The sequence below is a fragment of the Lithobates pipiens genome, unplaced genomic scaffold (assembly GCF_037356315.1).
Source record: "Lithobates pipiens isolate NorthernLeopardFrog02 unplaced genomic scaffold, aLitPip1_a1.2 Scaffold_8, whole genome shotgun sequence".
In the NCBI taxonomy this organism is placed as follows: domain Eukaryota; kingdom Metazoa; phylum Chordata; class Amphibia; order Anura; family Ranidae; genus Lithobates; species Lithobates pipiens.
This window is the reverse complement of record NW_027507903.1, coordinates 592,689,402-592,709,829: the sequence shown is the minus strand read 5'-3', so window position 1 is coordinate 592,709,829 and position 20,428 is coordinate 592,689,402. Positions and strand designations below refer to the sequence as shown.

Below are 20,428 nucleotides of genomic sequence, written 5' to 3'. Positions count from 1 at the left end.
ATTGGGTTCAACTAATTCGGGGAGACCTCTCACCCTAAGGTTCCAACGCCTCCCCCTATTGTCTAGGTCCTCCATATGTCGATTGATGTCTCTTAGATGGATGGCGTGGGACTCTGTAATCTGTTGAACGTGACACAGGGAGGCATCATGGCGGGCCTGCACTGACTCAATTTCTTCCACTCTGACAGACATGGATTGAATGTCCCCTCGTAAATCCGCAATATTGGCGGATAGTGTGCCCTTAATGTCGGCAGCTACACTCCTGAGGTCATCTATGGTGAGCATTTGGGGTTCCCGCGTGTCGGGATCCGTCCTCGGGCATAGCAGACATCCCCCGTGGCGGTCCCTGCTTACCACTGTTCTTCTGGCGTCTTTACCCCGCCGTGATTCCTGTAAGCTGGGCCTCGTGGACAGGAGCTCCAGGTCTTTGCCGCCATCTCGGATCGCCGCCGAGCCACGGCCCTAAAATTTTATATCTTTATGTTTGAAGCCTGAAATGTGGTAAAAGGTTGAAAAGTTCAAGGGGGCTGAATACTTTTGCAAAGGCACTGTAAGTCTTTTACAAGGATTTAGCTGCACACTTAAGAAGCTATGGACAGCTGCAGTTAAACTTTTAGAATATAGGAATACTTGTCTAACAGTTTCTGCTACTGGTCTGGATGAAAATACAACAGCAATAGCAGGCCCTGCATGTATAAGGTCATGTGGCCCAGTTCACATTCTCCCTCTCCGCCTTCCTCTGAGGTTTCTGACCCAGACACACATAGACAGCAAATTATGTATATACAGTAAATAATCTCTGTGAGCATTAAGCAGCAGAGCCACTTACAGGCAGTAGGGGGCAGCAGATCCCTACATTTGATTTTGGGTTTAATACTGAGTTAGCAACCTATTAATGCCTGAGGTTCCTGAAAATCACTTGTACCTAACTGATCCCGTGCTGCTGTAGGCTACCACCATGCTATAAGATCAGGACCCACAGCTTCTTCTCCGTCACACTCCAGTTGCCCTGAATTGTATGTCAGGACACTGAGGGACCTCCTACAACCCAGCGCATCAGGGAAAAGATATGAGTGCCTCCTGTTGCAGGATCCATGGATTCGGTAAGTAAATGTGCTTTTTCCTGTTCCCCAAAGGGATAACAGGACATTTAACACTTGTAGTATGGGGGAGCCCCACTGCACAAGGAGTTTTTTGTTTTTTTTTGTTTCCCCGAAGATAGGCGTTAATGTCAATTGTTCTTTTGGACAACAACACCCCTTTTTATTCCTGTTCCTATTCAATAGATGAAGCAGGATTGCCCCTTAAGCTCTATGATGTCCCCTAGCATATATTCTACTTTTGTATATTTACAATTTTTTTACTGTCATGTGACGCATAAGGTCCTCTTTCTCTTTGCCTTTTAGTTTGATGCTGGTAATTTCTTAATTATGCAGAGAGCAGCACTGGCATGATGGCTTAAGCGCCATTCTTATCATCATAATACAGTGAGTGAAGGGTGCCATAATGGCACTTCCTCAGGAAGTGCATCGCTGTCACTGATATCCTCATTATTCTGGGTTAAATAATGCTGGGTGTTATTCAACCCAGAAAACTAAAGATGTTTAATGGCAGAAAAGTACTGCTGTGGGTAATAGTTCTGGAAAGGAGGTGAGTAGTGTAGCCTGAGCTGCATTTTTTTATTTTAGAACTCATTAGGCATTAATTATGGCCTGATTGGATTGAGAGTGGAAGGCTGAATCTGGCATGTTCTACTGGTGTAGTGCTGGAGGATACAGAAATTGACATTGAAAACTCCAGCCACCTGAAAAGATTTTTCCACACCTTTTACCTTGCCAGCTGTTGGGTTACTGGTTACAGTTTGTCCCATTACAGTAGGCATATTTAATCCATACCTCCTACCTTTCTAAAACGATGAAGATCGACACCTTTTGGTACACAATGGGCATACAAGCAAAGAAAGTGTCTCTGCCATGGCTCAAACCACAAAAATCTTATATGCAGAAAATTATTGCCTAGAGCACAGAAATGCATTTTGAACCTAATTTTTTCCTTTATACTGGCTTTTTAAAATAACAAATATAGAGGCTGGATAAAATGTCTAGTGCAGCATAACACTTTTGGTCATAAAATAGTACATTTTGTACAGAGATGTAAACCCCAGACCAAAATGAAAAGGATATGTCACCCGTACACTAGGGAACTCCATCAAAGGACTCAACACTTTTATTAATGATCATATCACAGCAAAGGACAGCAATGTTTTGGAGCCACCCAGGGCCCCTTCATCAGGTAGGTGACTCTCTCTCCATGAGGGATACTTGGGAGTCATATCTAAACCCAAAACCAAAACTGTAATATATAGCAGCTTATCCTTTCTTTGATGTGGTGGCATTGTTAATTTTTTTTATACTTATTTTTAGTTGGTAATCCTGCAAATTTCACACTTCCTGTCCAAAGGTGATTACCCATGTAAGACAGACCCACTTGACAGAAGCCAATCTAATGATCATTTTCAGGGAATGTTGGAAAATGTTTGTTGATCAGTGGCTGGAGTCAATGGACTACATACCTTGATCAGTGTACTCTGACAGTGGAGGCGACCTTCTGTCAGAATGCAATGGCACAGTGGGGAGGATTTCTCCATCCACCTCTATTGTGTGGATGGGGGATCCATTCATGTCATTTTCAGCCAGCCTTAAGCCAAATTACAATGTGTGTGCAGCCCTCCCAATTCGAAAGAAGATGTTTGTTAGATCAGCTTCTGTCGAATAGCCCTGCTGGACCAGCTGCAGCACTGATCAATGAAAGGGAAGGTCCATGCTGTCAGATTACAATGTCCAGGTAGGGTGAACTCCTGCATCCACCTATAAAGTATATTACATTTTTGTTCTAGGGTTTAGATATTCAAGTTGATTTGTCTTGATATAGTTAAATGTCTGCCAAGCCCTTATGGTAATGTCAGACATTGGGCTGTTGTTTAGTATGGCCTGAATGGGCTCATACTCTTAACTGTGACTACATTGGTTTCTGCTTGTTAGTGATTAAAGTTGTGTGAATTTAAATAACACTGCCATTTTGTTAATTCCAACTTAATTGTACTGCAAAGTTCAGTAATTTCTTTAAATATAGATAATTATTTTCTTGTTTATGAACTGCTTAAAAGTAGCAACTTTTGATGTCTCTTTGTACCTTGGATCTTTTTCTTCAGACCTCAGATAATGTAATTGTAAAACAAGAGCAATTCCAGAGTGATAATTCGGGCATTATATCAAAATCGTTTGATTTAACGGATCCTTCAAGGTAAGAGCAACACATAGGCTGGAATCCACATTTAGAACCACCCTATTCTGATTATATTATTGTATACACTAAGGATACAAAATAGGCATGAAGAAGTGTTTTGATGTTCCTACTTTACCCTTCTAAAGTGGAAGGAAAGACTTGCTTTCAATTAACTCCATGCAATCAGTTAGATCATATAAGTATATCGATAGTTGTAAAATGTGTAAAATATGTTTCTTTAGAGGCACACTTACAGCTCTCCATCACTTCTGCAAGCCAAAGCAAGGCTAATGCTGTGTACACACGGTCAGACTTTCCGGCAGAAAAAGTCAGTCGGAATCTTTTCATCGGATATTCCGATTGTGTGTGGGCCTCATCTGACTTTTTTTTCCAAAAATTCTGACGGACCTAGAAATAGAACATGTTATAAATATTTCCGACGGAATCAATTCCTATTGGGAAAACCGCTTGTTCCGACGGACAAAAAACGGCGCATGCTCTGAAGCAAGTATGAGACAGCAGCTATTGACTACTGGCTATTGAACTTCGTTTTTCTAGTCCCATCGTACATGTTTTACCTCACCGTGTTCTAGACGGTCAGACTTTGGTGTTTGTGTGGTTGTGTGTAGGCAAGGCAGTTTCAGCGGAACTCCATCAGAAAAACCATCAGAGTTTATTCAGGTGGAAAAAATGGTCGTGTGTACACGGCATTAGTGTATTGGTTGAGCTGAAGCACATTCTTGTTGAAATTCTCATGATTGAGGACGCGCATGAGAAAATATATGATATCACAGATGATGTTGGGGTGGGTTTGAGCAGAGCTGGAGTTGAATCCAGACAGGAAGCAGGTGGGACTGGTCAGAGCTGTGCTATGATGCTTACACAACCATTCTAGGAAGTGCCTGTGAACAGCCATATTCGACTGCACAGGTGCACCATTGTTGGTAAAGCTCACGAGGATTGCTGATTGTCTAGATAAGCCTATTGTATCTGTAGCACCCTCTAGTGTGTGCTAGAATTAGTGTAGGTAAACCATACTCTGACTCACATTTATTTATTTTTTATCAGATTTAATTTTTTTAAAAAATGTTTAATGACAGATTAAAGAAAAAAACAAAGAATAAAAAAGGAGAAGAAAAAAAACCATAACATACATTTACTCCAAACAAAATCTGTTAAACACATAGAAACAGCATAATGAACAGAAATGTTTAGTTGATTATCTTCCAGCCCTTCAACAATACAAAATAACCCTAGGGGAAGGAGAAAAAAGTATCATATATAGAATTTATCACATCTATCACATCCTGCTAATATTGATGTTGTTTTGGACATCTCCAGAACTGGAGTATAAAAGAGCCAGGAGATTTTGCACATCTTTCCTAAGTTTTCTTTCCTACCTACCCTGTGCAACAGCTCTGGGGTATGGTATGCCCTGTACAGAATAAAAAGCTGGGTCACTCGGTGCCTCAGAGATATTGAGACCAACTGCATGTTCTTCATTATTTCATCCCATATATCCTCCAGGGCAACATCAATATCCTCCCATTTTTGTCTACAAGTCAGTAATTTAAGGAGATATTCAGATAAGTTTCCTACAGACTTTAGAAATAAGTCCCTTTGTGTCATTTGCTTGGACTATACCATCCAAAATAGGAACTTTGTGGAAAAGTCTGGTGGCAGACCTTGGGTTTTCAAAGCATGTCTTAATTGTAGGTACTGAAAAAAAAACCTTTGATCCAAGCCGTTGTCCATACAGAGCTGCTGATAGGTTTTCAACACTCCTTCGGAGTACGGTTGCATCAGGGTAGTAATTGCCGCATGTTCCCATCTTGAAAATCCTCCCAGACGGGAAATTTCAGGCAATGCTTTATTTGACCATAGTAGTGTAAATATGGTGTATCCTAAGATTCCCAGTATTGTTTTGATTGCCTTCCAGACCTTATATATCAAATGGAAAGTGGGGTAGGTATGTTGGTTAAAGGGTGATATTGAGGAATTGAGAGATGATAGGGGATTGCCATCCTCAAGAAAAGAACTAAGTATGTAAAAAGGATGTATTTGAGCCCCCCGCATTCCCAACCCACAAAATGTTGAAGTTTAGCTGCCGAGAAATATATCCAAGGATTTGGAGCTGAAAGCCCTCCTTGAGTAATAGGGTATTGCAGGTATTCATATTTAATTCTAGCAGGCTTGTTCCACCATATCCAACTCTGGACGATTGCACCAAATCTCTTAAAATATTTTTGTGGAATCCAACAGGGTGAGTTATGTAGATAATACAGTAACTGTGGCATCCATATCATTTTCAAGAGATTGGTATGGCCCGCCATGGAAAGAGGTTGCACCATACTTCATTTTGGGATCTAAATTTCTGAAGTAGTGGTGGCAGGTTTTGAGAAACATATTTCTTAGGATGGAAATAAATAGTTACCCCAAGATATTTACAGTATTTATTGGCATATAACACTCACTTTTTCACCATGAAAATCGGGTGCAAATAGCGTGTGCGTGTTATACGCCAATACAAAAATTTAAGTTTTTGCCTGAAAACTTCCCTCTTAAAATGAATGTGCGTGTTATACACCTGTGCATGTTATACGCCAATAAATACGGTAATATTTACGTCCACTTTAATATTTATTATTTTACAATAAATACAGATGGCTGTTTATTGTATGTTTCACCCACATACATATATTTCTCTGAGACTAAGTGAAATCTCACTGGCAGAACCTTTCCACCAATGGTAATGGAAATTGCTGTTAACATATCCAATCCAGTTCCATCTGACATTTTATATTTGAATGTTAGAGACATGTGTAGTGTCGGTACTCCTAAAGAGTACATGCTATGTCTGTAAATTTGGTTTTTCCCAAGACTATAGTTGAGTTTTGGGTTTAATTGTTCTAAATTGTGGTTTTGGCATCAGTTTGGCTGCACTGTACTAATGTTCTGCCTGGTCATAGGTGCATTTAACACCTTTGACAGGCATTAGAATGCAGTCTGGTTGGACGCATTGGGTACCAATCTCTCTCTTGGAGCCAATCAGTGGGTGTGTTGTCTTGTAGTGTATTCCGGAAGAGGGTACTTAAGGTGCGGAAGTCACATGGTTCGGGGTTCCGGTCCAGAAGTTATGTTCTGACTCCATGGGCCTGGTCCTCCTGACCAGCCCCTAAGAGGCCCTCATGGCCTGGGGTGTGGATCCCTCCGTTTCTGAGTCTCAGAAATGGCTAGTCCGAGGCACAGTAACTGGAAGGAGGATTCCAAGTGATCTTGTGCCATCTCGAGTTTTGGAGAGGCCCAGCAACTCGCCATGCAACCAGGGGAGGACTCTTCAGAAGAGGGCCACGCATGAGACTGGCTGGTCGGTAAGAGCCTGGATGTTGAGCTGTATTGACACTAATTGAATCCACATTTCTTACAATATCGCCGGACCAGCTGCAAGATACTGGTACCACAAGAAGGTTCCTATTCCTATCCTTCTTTTACAATGAAATTCCTGTGAGAGACTTTCTGTGTTCATCTAAAAGTCTGCAACCAAGTCTGTGGCAGAGACTAAGTTTGATTTCATGTGTAGGCTGCTAAAACCAGGACTTATCCGAAGGTGGAAATATCCAGCTGCGAGTGGCTACTCCCTATTATTATTTATTAAGTGTCAGCAGTTTCAAAGTGCCTGAGCTTCCATACCTATACCCTTTATTCCCAACTGAGAGACTGTGTTTCTGTTCAACGTTTTAAGCAAATAAGAAATTCCAAAAGGAATTCAAGTGTCGGTCTCTGCAGTTATTGAGCCATCAACCTCAGGAACCCCTAGACAAGAACGACAATCTACAAGGCAGAGGAGGTAAACGGTAATCCCAAATAAAACCAACCGCTCCTTTGGGGGTCAGTGCTACACATGTATGAGACATCCACCAGTTTGAAAATAAAATAGTCTTCTCCCTGAGACTGCCTATGCAGTATCACACCCTCTACCACCCAATCTTCTGATTGGAGAATCATTTGCACCAAACATAGAACTGGAAAATAGTTACAAACAGGGTTGGTTTCATTATAGGCAACTGCTACAAAATAACTTCTGGACACCAGAAAGAGAAGAAAATGTATTAAAGGTCTTGGAATCTCCCCTCACAGCCCATTATATCCAAGTGCAGCGGTGCCACTGGTACCATGACTCAGACCCATAAACTGGTGATACAAGCATATCTACTTGTAGAGCTTTGTGAATATATCAATTTGTTATAAGAATGTATACCCCCCTACCTGTTGTGCTTTAGGGGGTCACCATTCTGGGCTATGCTAATTTGCATTGGTTTCAGCTAATCTTCTTGTGCGGAAAGAAAAGGTCTTGGTTTTTGGAGGTAAGGGTAATAAATGAAAGAAACCAGCCCCTGCCAGTAATAAAAGTAATAAAGACTTTCAAAATGCCACATCTAAAAATTTAAGACAATGGAACCAGGAAAGGTTGATTTACTTCCCTTTGCAACCTCCAATGTGTAAACAGACAATAAAGTGCCAATAAAATTGAAGGCTGGCAAGGGGATGTAAATCCCCCATTCCTGGTTCCATTTTATTTTTCTTGTCAGTGAATAGGCATGTTTCCACCGTCACACCCCTGTATACTGATACACAGGTCCCTAGTAACTTGCACCTGTTCGAATGTGTTGACTTCTCATCATTTATTATTTTAGTGAACGAGACCTTCTGTGTTAAATTATACCTTGTATTTCTTTATTTTACAGTTTGGGAGTCTGGACTGTAATAGCAAAGTACAAGGACTCCCCTGCTCACAATTATAAATTGCATTTTGAAGTCAAGGAATATGGTAAGATAATTTACTGTGAATCTCCAACTTTTTGTTGATAACAAATACTCAAATAGTCCAAAAAAAAAATAATTTCTTGAAGTACAGTACAGGATTCTTAGACCATTAGTTATATGCTGCTATGTTTGGGTAACTGGGCATTACCAAAAAAGATCATATTCCCCCTAGTTTTACTAGTCACTAATAGTAATGGTAGCTAGTGACCAGTGTTGGTCATCTTACTTTAAAAAAGTAATTAGTTAAATTACAAATTACTTCTCCCAAAAAGTAATTGTGTTAGTAACTCGGTTACTACAATGGAAAAGTAATTAGTTACTCAGCAAAATAACTGTGACTTTTTTTTAAATATTCTATAGAGGGGACTAGCGAAGGAAGTGAATGTTGCCGCCTCCATTGGCCTCCACACCTCGCGAGCCCCGTCGCCTGCTATGGATTTAAAGGGGAACCCCTACCCCGAAAAAACAGCGTGCGGTCCCCCAAAGTCCATAGCAGACCCTTATCCGAGCACGCAGCCCGGCCGGTCAGGAAAGGGGGTGGGGACGAGCGAGCGCCCCCCTCCTGAACCATACCAGGCCACGTGCTCTCAACATGGGTGGGTGCTTTGGGGAAGGGGGTCCCCCCACCCCAAAGCACCTTGTCCCCATGTTGATGAGTACAAGGGCCTCTTCCCGACAACCCTGGCCGTTGTTTGTTGGGGTCTGTGGGCGGGAGGATTATCAGAATCCGGGAGCCCCCTTTAATAAGGGGGTCCCCAGATTCTGCCCCCTACCCTATGTGAATGAGTATGGGGTACGATGTACCCCTACCCATTCACCTGGGGAAAAAAGTGTTAATAAAAAAAAACACAACATAGATTTTTAAAGTACTTTATTAGACAGCTCAGGGGGTCTTCTTCCGACTTCGGGGTCTTCTCGCCGGGCTCCTTCGCTATCTTCTGCTCTTTTACTGCTAGCTCTTTTACTATTGGAGGAGCCCGGCCTTCTCCTTTGTTGGCGTACGGGGGTCTTCTTCCGACTTTGGGGGTCTTCTTCTGACTTTGGGGGTCTTGTACCGCTCTTCGTTTCTTCTGCCGGGCCTCCGCTATCTTCTAACAGCTATTTTACTAGCGTTGGACCGGTCTTCTTCTTCTTATGATGATGATGTCACAGTCCCAGGGGATGCTGGAACTGTGACATCATAAGAGATGGGGTCACCATGTGACATCACCCAGTGACCCTTCCCCTTATGCCTATATAAGTCTCCACACAACGCGTCCCTGCCATTACGGCTGTAGAGAGCATTATGTCAACATCAGAAGGAAGAAGAAGAAGAAGAAAAGATGAAGAAGGCGGTGGCAGCGACAAGCTACAAGACCAGGCCAACGCTAGTAAAAGAGCTGTAAGAAGATAGCGGAGGCCCGGCAGAAGAAGCCAAGAGCGTGACAAGACCCACAAAGTCGGAAGAAGACGACCGGACGGCGGCGGAAGAAAAAGGAGAAAGCCGGGCTCCTCCGCCAGTAAAATAGCTAGAGGTAAAAGAGCAGGAGATAGCGGAGGAGCCCCCCTTCCCCAGAGCACCCCCTCGCTCATCCCCTTTCCTGACCGGCCGGGTTGCATGCTCGGATAAGGGTCTGCTATGGACTTTGGGGGGACCCCCACACCGTTTTTTCAGCGTAGGGGTTCCCCTTTAAATCTGTACCAGGCGACGGGGCTCACGAGGTGTCAATCTCGCCGATGGTGGCAGTGGCATTCACTTCCTTCGCTAGTCCTGTCTACCTGGTCCTGGGCGGTAGATGTAATTGCGGTAAAGCCGCCCAAGTAATGGGAACGGCGTTACCATGAGGAGAAGAGTAAACGGTTAGATTACTCGTTACCCTCTAAAGTAACTGCGTTAAGTAACTCACTTTATTTTAACTGAGTTACTTGCATCACTGCTAGTGACTAGTAGTAATGGTAGCCATCCAGGAGGCACAGTGCCCACTCTCGACTATGCAGCCCTGTATGCAGCTGTCTCCCAAGTCCCAACAGCGTCTCTCAACCACAAGGAGCATCCATGGGGAAAGTGCTTCCAACTCCAGCATCTCTCTCAACCGCAGGGAACGTGCTCACGAGTAGTGATGGCCGAACGGTTCGCCCGGCGGTCGTTTCGCGGCGAATTTCGGCTGTTCGTGATTCGCCCGATCGGCGGACTATTGCCGCCGTTCGCCCGGCGGACTTCTGTGTTTTTACTGTGTAAAATAACTTTGATCTATGATGACACATTCATCATGGGGTACAGGACAGCCAATTGAGACATTACAGCACATGGACACTTGGACATTCCCCCTAACTTATAAATACACCCGATCCGGCGGCCATTTTACATTCTTTCTTCTGTCACTATAGGGAGAGGTTGCTGTGTGGAGCAGGGAGAGATTGCAGTGACCCAAATCGCTAGCTATTTGGTACACAAAAGTTCTTTTCAGGACTGGTATAGGTGTTAGGTGTATATAGGTTTGCTGTTCTACTGATTGTTGCAGCAGCCTGAGCGTCTTTTGTCAGTTTAGAGAAAGGGACAGGATGCTGTGTCTGCTGTAGGGACAGTCAGTTTAGTCATTAGCTGTTACTATCAGGTCCACAAAAGTGCTTTTCCAGTTATTGTTCCAGTAGCCTCTGTTTTGCCAGTTTATATAGGGACAGGCAGGAAGCAGTGTGTGAGGCAGCGAGGGTCAGTTTAATCAGTAGCTGTTACTATTAGTTCCACAAAGGTTCTTTTCAGGACTGGTATGGTAATAGGCTTGTACACGTATAATATTCTTTCTTCCAAATATAGAAAGAATATTATACTTGACTGCTGCCCTTCTGCTGCAGTCTTCTAATCATTCAAACCTACTTGTTCCACAAAGGTCCTTTATAAGGACTGGTAATAACCTGGTGTAGGGTTCTACAGTACATAGGGTTGAGTGAGGTACAGTCTGCCATTCTATAAGGACTGGTATAGGTCCACAATACATAGGGTTGAGGTGCACTACTGCTGACCGCTGCCCTATACTGCAGCAGTCCTTCATCGGTATAGGGACTGACGTACAGTCTGCTAATCACTCACAACCTACTTGTTAACTTGGTCTGTCTAGGGTTCTATACTGCAGCAGTCCTTCATCGGTATAGGGACTGACGTACAGTCTGCTAATCAGTCACACACAGCTTACTTGTTCCACAAAGGTCCTTATAAGGACTGGTAAGGTATAGGGTACTACAGTACATAGGGTTGAGTGAGGTACAGTCTGCCAGTCTATAAGGACTGGTATAGGTCCACAATACATAGGGTTGAGGTGCACTACTGCTGACCAATGCCCTATACTGCAGCAGTCCTTCATCGGTATAGGGACTGACGTACAATCTGCTAATCAGTCACACACAACCTACTTGTTCCACAAAGGTCCTTATAAGGACTGGTAACCTGGTGTAGGGTGCTATAGTACATAGGGTTGAGTGAGGTACAGTCTGCTACTCTATAAGGACTGGTATAGGTCCACATTACATAGGGTTGAGGTGCACTACTGCTGACCGCTGCCCTATACTGCAGCAATCCTTCATCGGTATAGGGACTGAGAGTTTTGTCACAGGGTCATTTAAAAAATGACAGGCAGAGGAAGAGGCAGGCTCTTCCGCAGGGGTGGTATACAGGGGTGGGTCATATTTCTACTGGGACTGCTTATTATGAGGGGCTCCCACCATCCCTGTGCTGTGCTGACTTCCTCCTGGGCCTGCTTATTATGAGGGGCTCCCACCATCCCTGTGCTATGCTGACATCCTCCTGGGGCTGCTTATTATGAGGGGCTCACACCATCCCTGTGCTATGCTGACATCCTCCTGGGGCTGCTTATTATGAGGGGCTCACACCTTCCCTGTGCTATGCTCATTATAAGGGGCTCCCACCATCCCTGTGCTATGCTCATTATGAGGGGCTCCCACCATCCCTGTGCTATGCTCATTATGAGGGGCTCCCACCATCCCTGTACTATGCTCATTATGAGGGGCTCCCACCATCCCTGTGCTATGCAGACTTCCTCCTAGGGCTGCTTACGGTGCAGGTGTCAGTGATGTATATCACGGTGCTGATGTCAGTGCTCTCTATCATGGTGCTGCTGTCAGTGTTGTATATCACAGTGCTGGTGTTAGTGCTTTATGTCACGCTGCTGATGTCAGTACTCTCTATCACCGTGCTGCTGTCAGTGTTGTATATCACGGTGCTGGTGTTAGTGCTTTATGTCACGCTGCTGATGTCAGTGCTCTCTATCACGGTGCTGTTGTCAGATGACTCTATCACGGTGCAGGTGTCATTGCTGTATGTCACGCTGCTGATGTCGGTGCTCTCTATCATGGTGCTGCTGTCAGTGCTGTATTTCACAGTGCTGGTGTTAGTGCTTTATGTCACGCTGCTGATGTCAGTGCTCTCTATCACGGTGCTGCTGTCAGTGCTGTATATCACGGTGCTGGTGTTAGTGCTTTATGTCACGCTGCTGATGTCAGTGCTCTCTATCATGGTGCTGCTGTCAGTGCTGTATATCACGGTGCTGGTGTTAGTGCTTTATGTCACGCTGCTGATGTCAGTGCTCTCTATCACGGTGCTGTTGTCAGATCACTCTATCACGGTGCAGGTGTCATTGCTGTATGTCACGCTGCTGATGTCAGTGCTCTCTATCATGGTGCTGGTGTCAGATGACTCTATCACGGTGCAGGTGTCATTGCTGTATGTCACGCTGCTGGTGATCATCTCCTGCACCCTCTTCTTTGCCTACCCTGACCTTCCCTTTCCTCCACTGCCTTCATGCGCTCCACAGTCCTGAATTGTCACAACAATTTCCCATATAAAAAAAGAATGCTTGTAGTTGTCGATCCCAGATTCACCTCATACATGTGTTATGTCATTGGCCATGTTTTGGGACTATGTTTGCACAGCTATTAATTATTTTGTGGCTGCAAATTTGACCTGTAGGTTTGCGAAGTTCGCCTCCCATTGAAGTCAATGGGGCCCGCCGCGAACGTTCCGGTTCGCAAACTATCGGCCGTGTTCGCGAAACGTCCCGCCGGAAGTTCCTCCACCACTACTCACGACTCCAGTGTCTTAACCACGAGGAACGTGCACGCCGCCTACACAACAAGTGACATCACCCTCTGGTTCTCCCACCGCTACTGCGCATGTGCAATTTTCAGTGCTATTATCGGCAAGATTTCTCTTTCGGCAAAGTGCCGAAAACACAATTTTTGGGCGATATGTTTCGGCAGCCGAAATTTTGGTGCATCCCTAGCATTTACAACCTTTGTTGTGATGAAATATTTCTAATCTATCTAGGGGTCTGGGGGTTTGGCTCTGTTTGTGCGGGTATCTTTCTCATCTCTTTTCTTTTTCCACTCTCCCTTTTTTTCTGCTTTCTCTACTATTGCCTTAGATTGGAAATGTGTACTATATGTTATCATCCTCCAAAGGAGGTGGGATGAGGTCTTTTTGTTATCTATCATGTTGCATTGTGAATTTATGAGGGGAATTCAGCAATATAGTAAGTAGGTGTTGGATGTATGAAACCTAGCTAACAATTGTCCCTGCTAAAGGTTCTTCCTGGAGTACTTCATTTCAATATTTAAAACTATCTACATGCTCAGTATATAGAAGGTATTTTGCTATAAGTAGTCCATTTGACTGTACACATGAGAGTTACCCCATTTTTGATCTTGTCAAAGTATTTTTTTGTTTTGACAATCTATATGGAGGTTTTCAAGCTGTACCCCCATTTTTATCTGATGTGTTTGCTTGATCTTTGTTTGCTAACCATTTTGTCCATACCTCTGTATCTCTTACTTGGAAAACTGTTAATAAAAATATATTTGTAGCGAGTGTCTGCAGCTATGAGGATTTTCTGTGACTGCATGTACACAGGCTTTCCAGCCTGAAAGAGGGAGAGCGCTGCCTGTCAGTTTCTGAATGGGCTTTTCACCCCTATCCCTCTCCTCTCACACACACGCAGGCTATTCTGTTCTACCCCTGTGTTCCTAATGGCATGAGGAAGAAAGCCAAGTCGCGCTACATGTAAAAAACAATGTGAGTGAAAGAGAGCCATCTTAATGCACACTACTGAAGTCACTCCGACTTCAGAAAAGGTTCCTGTACTACTTCTATCCGACTTCTAGGTGACTGGTACCCATTGATTTCAATAGCAGTCGCCTCCATGTCGGATTTCCATCTATATTGAGGCGTCAATGTCGCCTCTCACAGAATAATCAGCTTTCGTGAGGGAACTCCACGCCAAATTTTAAAAATCCATACCAGACCCTTATCCGAGCACGCAGCCTGGCCGGTCATTAAAGGGGGTGGGGACAAGCGAGTGCCCCCCCCTCCTGAACCTTACCAGGCCGCATGCCCTCAACATGGGGGGGTGGGTGCTTTGGGGAAGGGGGGCACCCTGTGGACCCCCCACCCCAAAGCACCTTGTCCCTATGTTGATGAGGACAAGGGCCTCTTCCCGACAACCCTGGCTGTTGGTTGTCAGCGTCTGCGGGCGGGGGCCTATTGGAATTAAGGAACCCCCTTTAATAAGGGGGCCCCCAGATCCCGACCCCCCACCCTATGTGAATGAGTAAGGGGTACATCTTACCCCTACCCATTCACCTTGGGAAAAAAGTGTCAATAATTAAAAAAAAAGCACAACAGGTTTTTAAAGTTATTTATTAATCAGCTCCAAGGGTCTTCTTCCGACGTCAGGGGTCTTCTTCTGACTTCTCCGCTCCGTTAGGCCTCTTCTCCCGGTGTCCGGCATCGTCTCCCACTCTCTGGCGTCTTCTTTTGGGCTCCTCCGCTATCTTCTTGCAGCTCTTTTACTAGCAGAGGAGCCCGGTCTCCTCCGTCCTTCTTCCTTCTTCCCTCTTCTTTCTTCTTCCGATGTTGGCACGATGCTCTCTTCCACTGTAATGGCTTGTGCGACATGCGTGGTGACTTATATAGGTATGGGGCGTGGTCACCGGGTGATGTCACACGGTGACTCCGCCCCTTTATGAGGTCAAGTCCTGGGACCTAAGGGTCTGGTATGCTCCCGGAGGGAGAACCCATGCCGATTTTCTATTTAAAATTTAGCGTGGAGGTCCCCCTTGAGAGCTCATTACTCTCTGATTGGCCACGGCCAAAGTCGCCTAGCCTGGGGCGACTTAAAGTCATGTTGTAAGTTGTCCCAAGTCGTGCTTTTATTCATACTCAAGTCGTGTCCAAGTTGCCTCCAAAAGTCGCGCTGGAAATCGTGTTGCCCCTGTGTGAATGGACTGTCACAGAAACCAATCAATGGGGCTTTAAAAGCAGCAGCTGAAAAGGAGTCTGGTTAAGAAGCCCCAGCACAAAGCTGCTCACTGACTTTTAAAGAGGCAGAACTGCAAATCGCAGCCTGCACAGCAGAAAAAGAGGAAAATGATGGGAGAGACTATAAAATACTCTGAAGACCAGGCCCAAGCGTTCTTATTTCCTGGATCTAATTGTGAGGGCACCCTTCTGTTGCTGTGTGAGGGGATTGCAGCTTACCAATGGGCACACAGCCTGCAGCTCCAGCCCAGGGGGTCAGAAGGCCACTTGCTTCCAGAAGGACACTCTGCAGCAATGCTGAACATCACAGAATTGGCCAGTTCACCGGGTCAACAGACTGAAAGCCATTGCGACACATCTGCAGCCAGGAGAATCGTTTGATCTCTCTTTGGAGGACTGTTAAATGCGTACAGGATTGGCGAGGGGGCTTTGCCCAGGAATCCTATTACCTTCCATAAACACCACACTTGAACACTGCACAGACACCTGTTATCTGGATCATATAGAGGAGTGCTACAGTATATCACAGCACCATCTATATTGCATTGCTCCTCATCACTCTGTTACATTGAGAGGCCCTTGTCCATAGAGCTCCAACATGCTGGTGAAGAAAATATAGCAAGGCCTTGCTTTTAGAACTTTATTGTTGTCATTCTTAAAGGGGACACACTACTGATAACTATAGTGTATTATTCCCAATAGACCATGAGGTATTAAAGGCTGGCCTGATGTTCCCCTTTAGTAATATTAATACCTACAACTATCATTAGCTTGCTTAAAGATTTGTTTATTACTGTTTAACACTGTACTCACTGATGTTACTTTTGTTGTTGCTAATTGCCATTTATTGCTTTACTAGAAATTGTTTCAACCAAGTCTTGGGTATTTATACAGGACTTGGCTGACTAATATCACTTTAAACCTCTTAACTGGTTCAAGTAAACTTGAGAGAGCTGAACTGTCTGTATGTTATTACTGGGACAGTTCTTTGGGTTTGAGGGGCAGAGTAACAGACTGAACAAACAAAAGTAGCTCTTTCAGGGGTACCACTACATATTGAATGGGAAAAGCACTTACCTGTCCAGGGAGCCCAACATGTTAGCACCCCGTGGCCGATCCATCCATCCATCCATCGGATTGGGTGCTGGTGCCGTCATCCTAACAAAGGGAAACAGGCAGTGGAACCTTGTGGCTTCACTGCCCGTTTCCTACTGTGCATGCACGAGTCGCATGTTGCTTTGTGAATGGGAGGCTGTCTTCTGGGACACACACAGGTCCCAGAAGACAGCACGCCCCATTTCGCAAGAGGGAACGCGAGGGATGAAGAGAAGCAACAGCTCCGCGGAGAAGTAAGTGGCAGATTAGGGTGCTACCTAGCAACAGCCATTTCTGGTAAGTAAAACATTTTTTTTTCAAACTTTTTTTAATATATTTTAAATAGACTGTTAATGTAATTTTGTTTTTTATAGGATGGACCTCCGCTTTAAGCCAATTTTGTTGCAATGCATGACTAAGGTGGAATATGCTAATCAATTAAATTTTTTTACAGTCTTGCCAAGCTTTGAAATAAAAATTAAGCCAAATAAGAAATATTTCCTCTTAAAAGATGAAGAATTCAAAGTCCAAATTTATGCCAAGTAAGTACTTTATATTTGTATTATTGAATCTACCATCAACTGGCCATGAATATGAGATGGCAGGTATCCGAACGGACTGGTTTCAAACTAATTTATTCATGATCTGAAGATTATTAAGACACAATTTCCCAGCATCCCTCTGCTCTTGCAAAAACAAACAAAAAAAAGCAAAAAAAAAAACTGATAAAAAAGATCTAAAAAACATTCTATATTTACTACTATTTCCATTGAGATAGCTAATGGTTACCAGATTCTCCATTATCATAACCAATATATAACTGTAGCCCCCCCCCCCCCCCCATTACCTAAACTTTTCTTTAATTGGATGAAACTTTATTGTCAAATGTCAATGTGCAACAAACATCCTGCTGGACACAAGCTCCTCCAATTATGCATTTCATCCTAAAACATGGCCTAGACGTATCTTTGAGATTAAAGTTCTGCCCAGCGAAGTAAGTGGTGGTGCAGTCCGCAGTTCATAAATATGGCAGTATTTAAAGAGGGATTCCACCTACAAAAAAATATTAAAAGCCAGCAGCTATAAATACTACAGCTGCTGACTTTTAATAAATGGACACTCACTTGTCCCGGGTTCCAGCGATGCCGGCAGCCGAGGCCGATCGATCGCTCGGCTCTCGGCTGCTGCCGCCACCATTCTAGGTGAGGGAATCAGGAAGTGAAGCGAAACGGCTTCACTTCCCGGTTCCCTACTGTGCATGTGCGAGTCGCGCAGCGCAATAGGAATTGTCCGCGCTGTCTCTGGGACCCGTGTGTGTCCCAGCAGACAGCGCGGCAGGACAGGAAGAGGCATGGACTCCCCGGAAATGGGTGTAAATACCTGTCTTTGACAGGTATCTCCACCCCCCTCTCCCCTGAAAGGTGGCAATTGTGACACCGGAGTGGGGGGAGGGTTCCGATCAGCGGAAGTTCCACTTTAGGGTGGAACCCCGCTTTAAGGGGCTACGGACAATTCAAAACATAATCCTGTGTGCTATAATGTATGATTTGTTTTTTATTCACATATATTGCTGTGCATTGAATAAATAATTGAAAGCATACATACCATGTTAAGGTGCCTTGGGGAGTAATCAGGGATTTTTTTCTGGCGGAATGTGCCAGAATGCAAAAGGGGGATACTACATCTACCAAGACAGTCACAATTGGGACACTCTGATTGAAAAAAAAAAACAGCTTTAATAATATAAAATAGCACAGTACAAAAATAGCAACCATTAAATCCTTCACCAACCGTAGTTTAAAATAAAGATCACATTCAAATAATCACTCTTGTGCAATACTTATATGACCATATACAGTAAGTATTGCACAAGAGTGATTGGTTGAATGCATGGGTGTTTGCGCAGCTGCGTATCCCCTCAATAAACAATGTTGTCTTTATTTTAAATTGTAGTTGGTGAAGAATTTAATGGTTACTAATTTTGTAATGTGCTATTTTTTTCTAATTAACCACTTCAGCCAAGGGAAAAAAAATTTGCTGCCCAATGACCGGGCCATTTTTTATGATTCGGCACTGCGTTGTTTTAACAATTGACAATTGACGCCCTTTTTTCCAACAAATAGAGCTTTCTTTTGTTGGTATTTGATCAGCTCTGCGTTTTTTATTTTTTGCGCTATAAACAAAAAAAGATTGACAATTTTGAAAAAAAAGCAATATTTTTTACTTTTTGCTATAATAAATATCCCCAAAAAATATATAAAAAAACAAATTGTTTCCTCAGTTTAGGCCAATATGTATTCTTCTACATATTTTTGGTAAAAAAAAAATAGAAATAAGCCTATATTGATATAGGTTTGCACAAAAGTTATAGCGTCTACAAAATAGGGGATAGATTTATAGTATTTTTTTTTATTTATTAGTAATGGCGGCGATCTGCGATTTTTATTGTGACTGTGACATTATGGTGGACACATCAGACACTTTTGATGCTATTTTGGACCATTTCCATTTATACAGAGATCAGTGCTATAAAAATACACTGATTACTCTGTAAATGACACTGGCAGGGAAGGGGTTAAACACTAGGGGGCGAGGAAGGGTTTAAGTGTGTCCTAGGGAGTGATTCTAACTGTGAGTGGGCTGGGCTACAAGTGACACGATAGTGATCACTGCTCCCAATGACCGGGAGCAGTAGATCACTACCCTGTCACTAGGCAGAACAGGGAAATACCTTGTTTACATAGGCATCTCCCGATTCTGCAGCTCAGCGACATGATCGTGGGCACCCAGTGGTCATCGAGTCTGGGGGACCCGAGGTCACCACGGCGGGCACATGCCCATGATGCCGCGATTTAAAGGGAACGTACAGGTACGTCCCTTCATGCTGCCGTGACATTCTGCTGACGTATATAGTCGTGCAGCAGTCGGCAAGCAGTTAAATCTGTGGTTATTATTCAACCAAAGTGTGTCAATTGTGACTGTCTTGGTAGACGTAGTCTCATCTTTTTGCACTGTTTGTTTTTGGCAGGTAGACTGCACCAGATTCACCTCACCATATGTAGAGTGTTAGGTTGACACAGTTGGGATAGTGCCATAACTCCTATAGCCTTCCCTGTTGATATTTTCTACTAAGCGGTTGATCCAGGTTTTATTTGGATTTTCATCTGAGCTGGATTGGGCTGCCTCGGAGCTGGATTGGGCTGCCTCGGAGCTGGATTGGGCTGCCTCGGAGCTGGATTGGGCTGCCTCGGAGCTGGATTGGGCTGCCTCGGAGCTGGAATGGGCTGCCTCGGAGCTGGAATGGGCTGCCTCGGAGCTGGAATGGGCTGCCTCGGAGCTGGAATGGGCTGCCTCGGAGCTGGAATGGGCTGCCTCGGAGCTGGAATGGGCTGCCTCGGAGCTGGAATGGGCTGCCTCGGAGCTGGATTGGTGTGCAAAAAAAGGGGAGATAACACTGCGCTAAACCTATAAAGGGGGTGATGTAGAAAATAACTTTCGGTAGCAGCTGATACTCAAGCAAACAAAGCCATACAAATATAAACAAAAAATGTGTAGTGCTAAGGCATATAATAACCATGTGACATAATGGATAAGAATCCCAAAACCAACAATAGTGTACAGTGTACAAAAATAAAGTCCAGTGGCCAGTATAAAACTGGTCGGTGAGAGTCTGACTGGAAAATCTAAATCCAGATAAAAATGATGTCCCAGAGATGGTGACTACAAAGGGATATGTTTCTTGTGAGCTGGATTGGGCTGTCTCTGAGCTGGATTGGGCTGTCTCTGAGCTGGATTGGGCTGTCTCTGAGCTGGATTGGGCTGTCTCTGAGCTGGATTGGGCTGTCTCTGAGCTGGATTGGGCTGTCTCTGAGCTGGATTGGGCTGTCTCTGAGCTGGATTGGGCTGTCTCTGAGCTGG

At 44.2% G+C, this 20,428-nt stretch overlaps 1 protein-coding gene across 3 annotated transcripts in view; it reads left to right on the top strand.

The window, feature by feature from the left end:
- Nucleotides 1-20,428, top strand: part of LOC143961241 (complement C3-like) — a 649,911-nt gene that overhangs the window by 58,680 nt on the left and 570,803 nt on the right. For all 3 annotated transcript variants that reach the window (XM_077470478.1, XM_077470476.1, XM_077470477.1), the window contains 3 exons: nucleotides 3,212-3,303; nucleotides 8,031-8,113; nucleotides 16,965-17,052. In XM_077470478.1, the coding sequence (XP_077326604.1) occupies nucleotides 3,212-3,303; nucleotides 8,031-8,113; nucleotides 16,965-17,052 (263 nt within the window). The remainder of the gene's footprint in view (nucleotides 1-3,211; nucleotides 3,304-8,030; nucleotides 8,114-16,964; nucleotides 17,053-20,428) is intronic.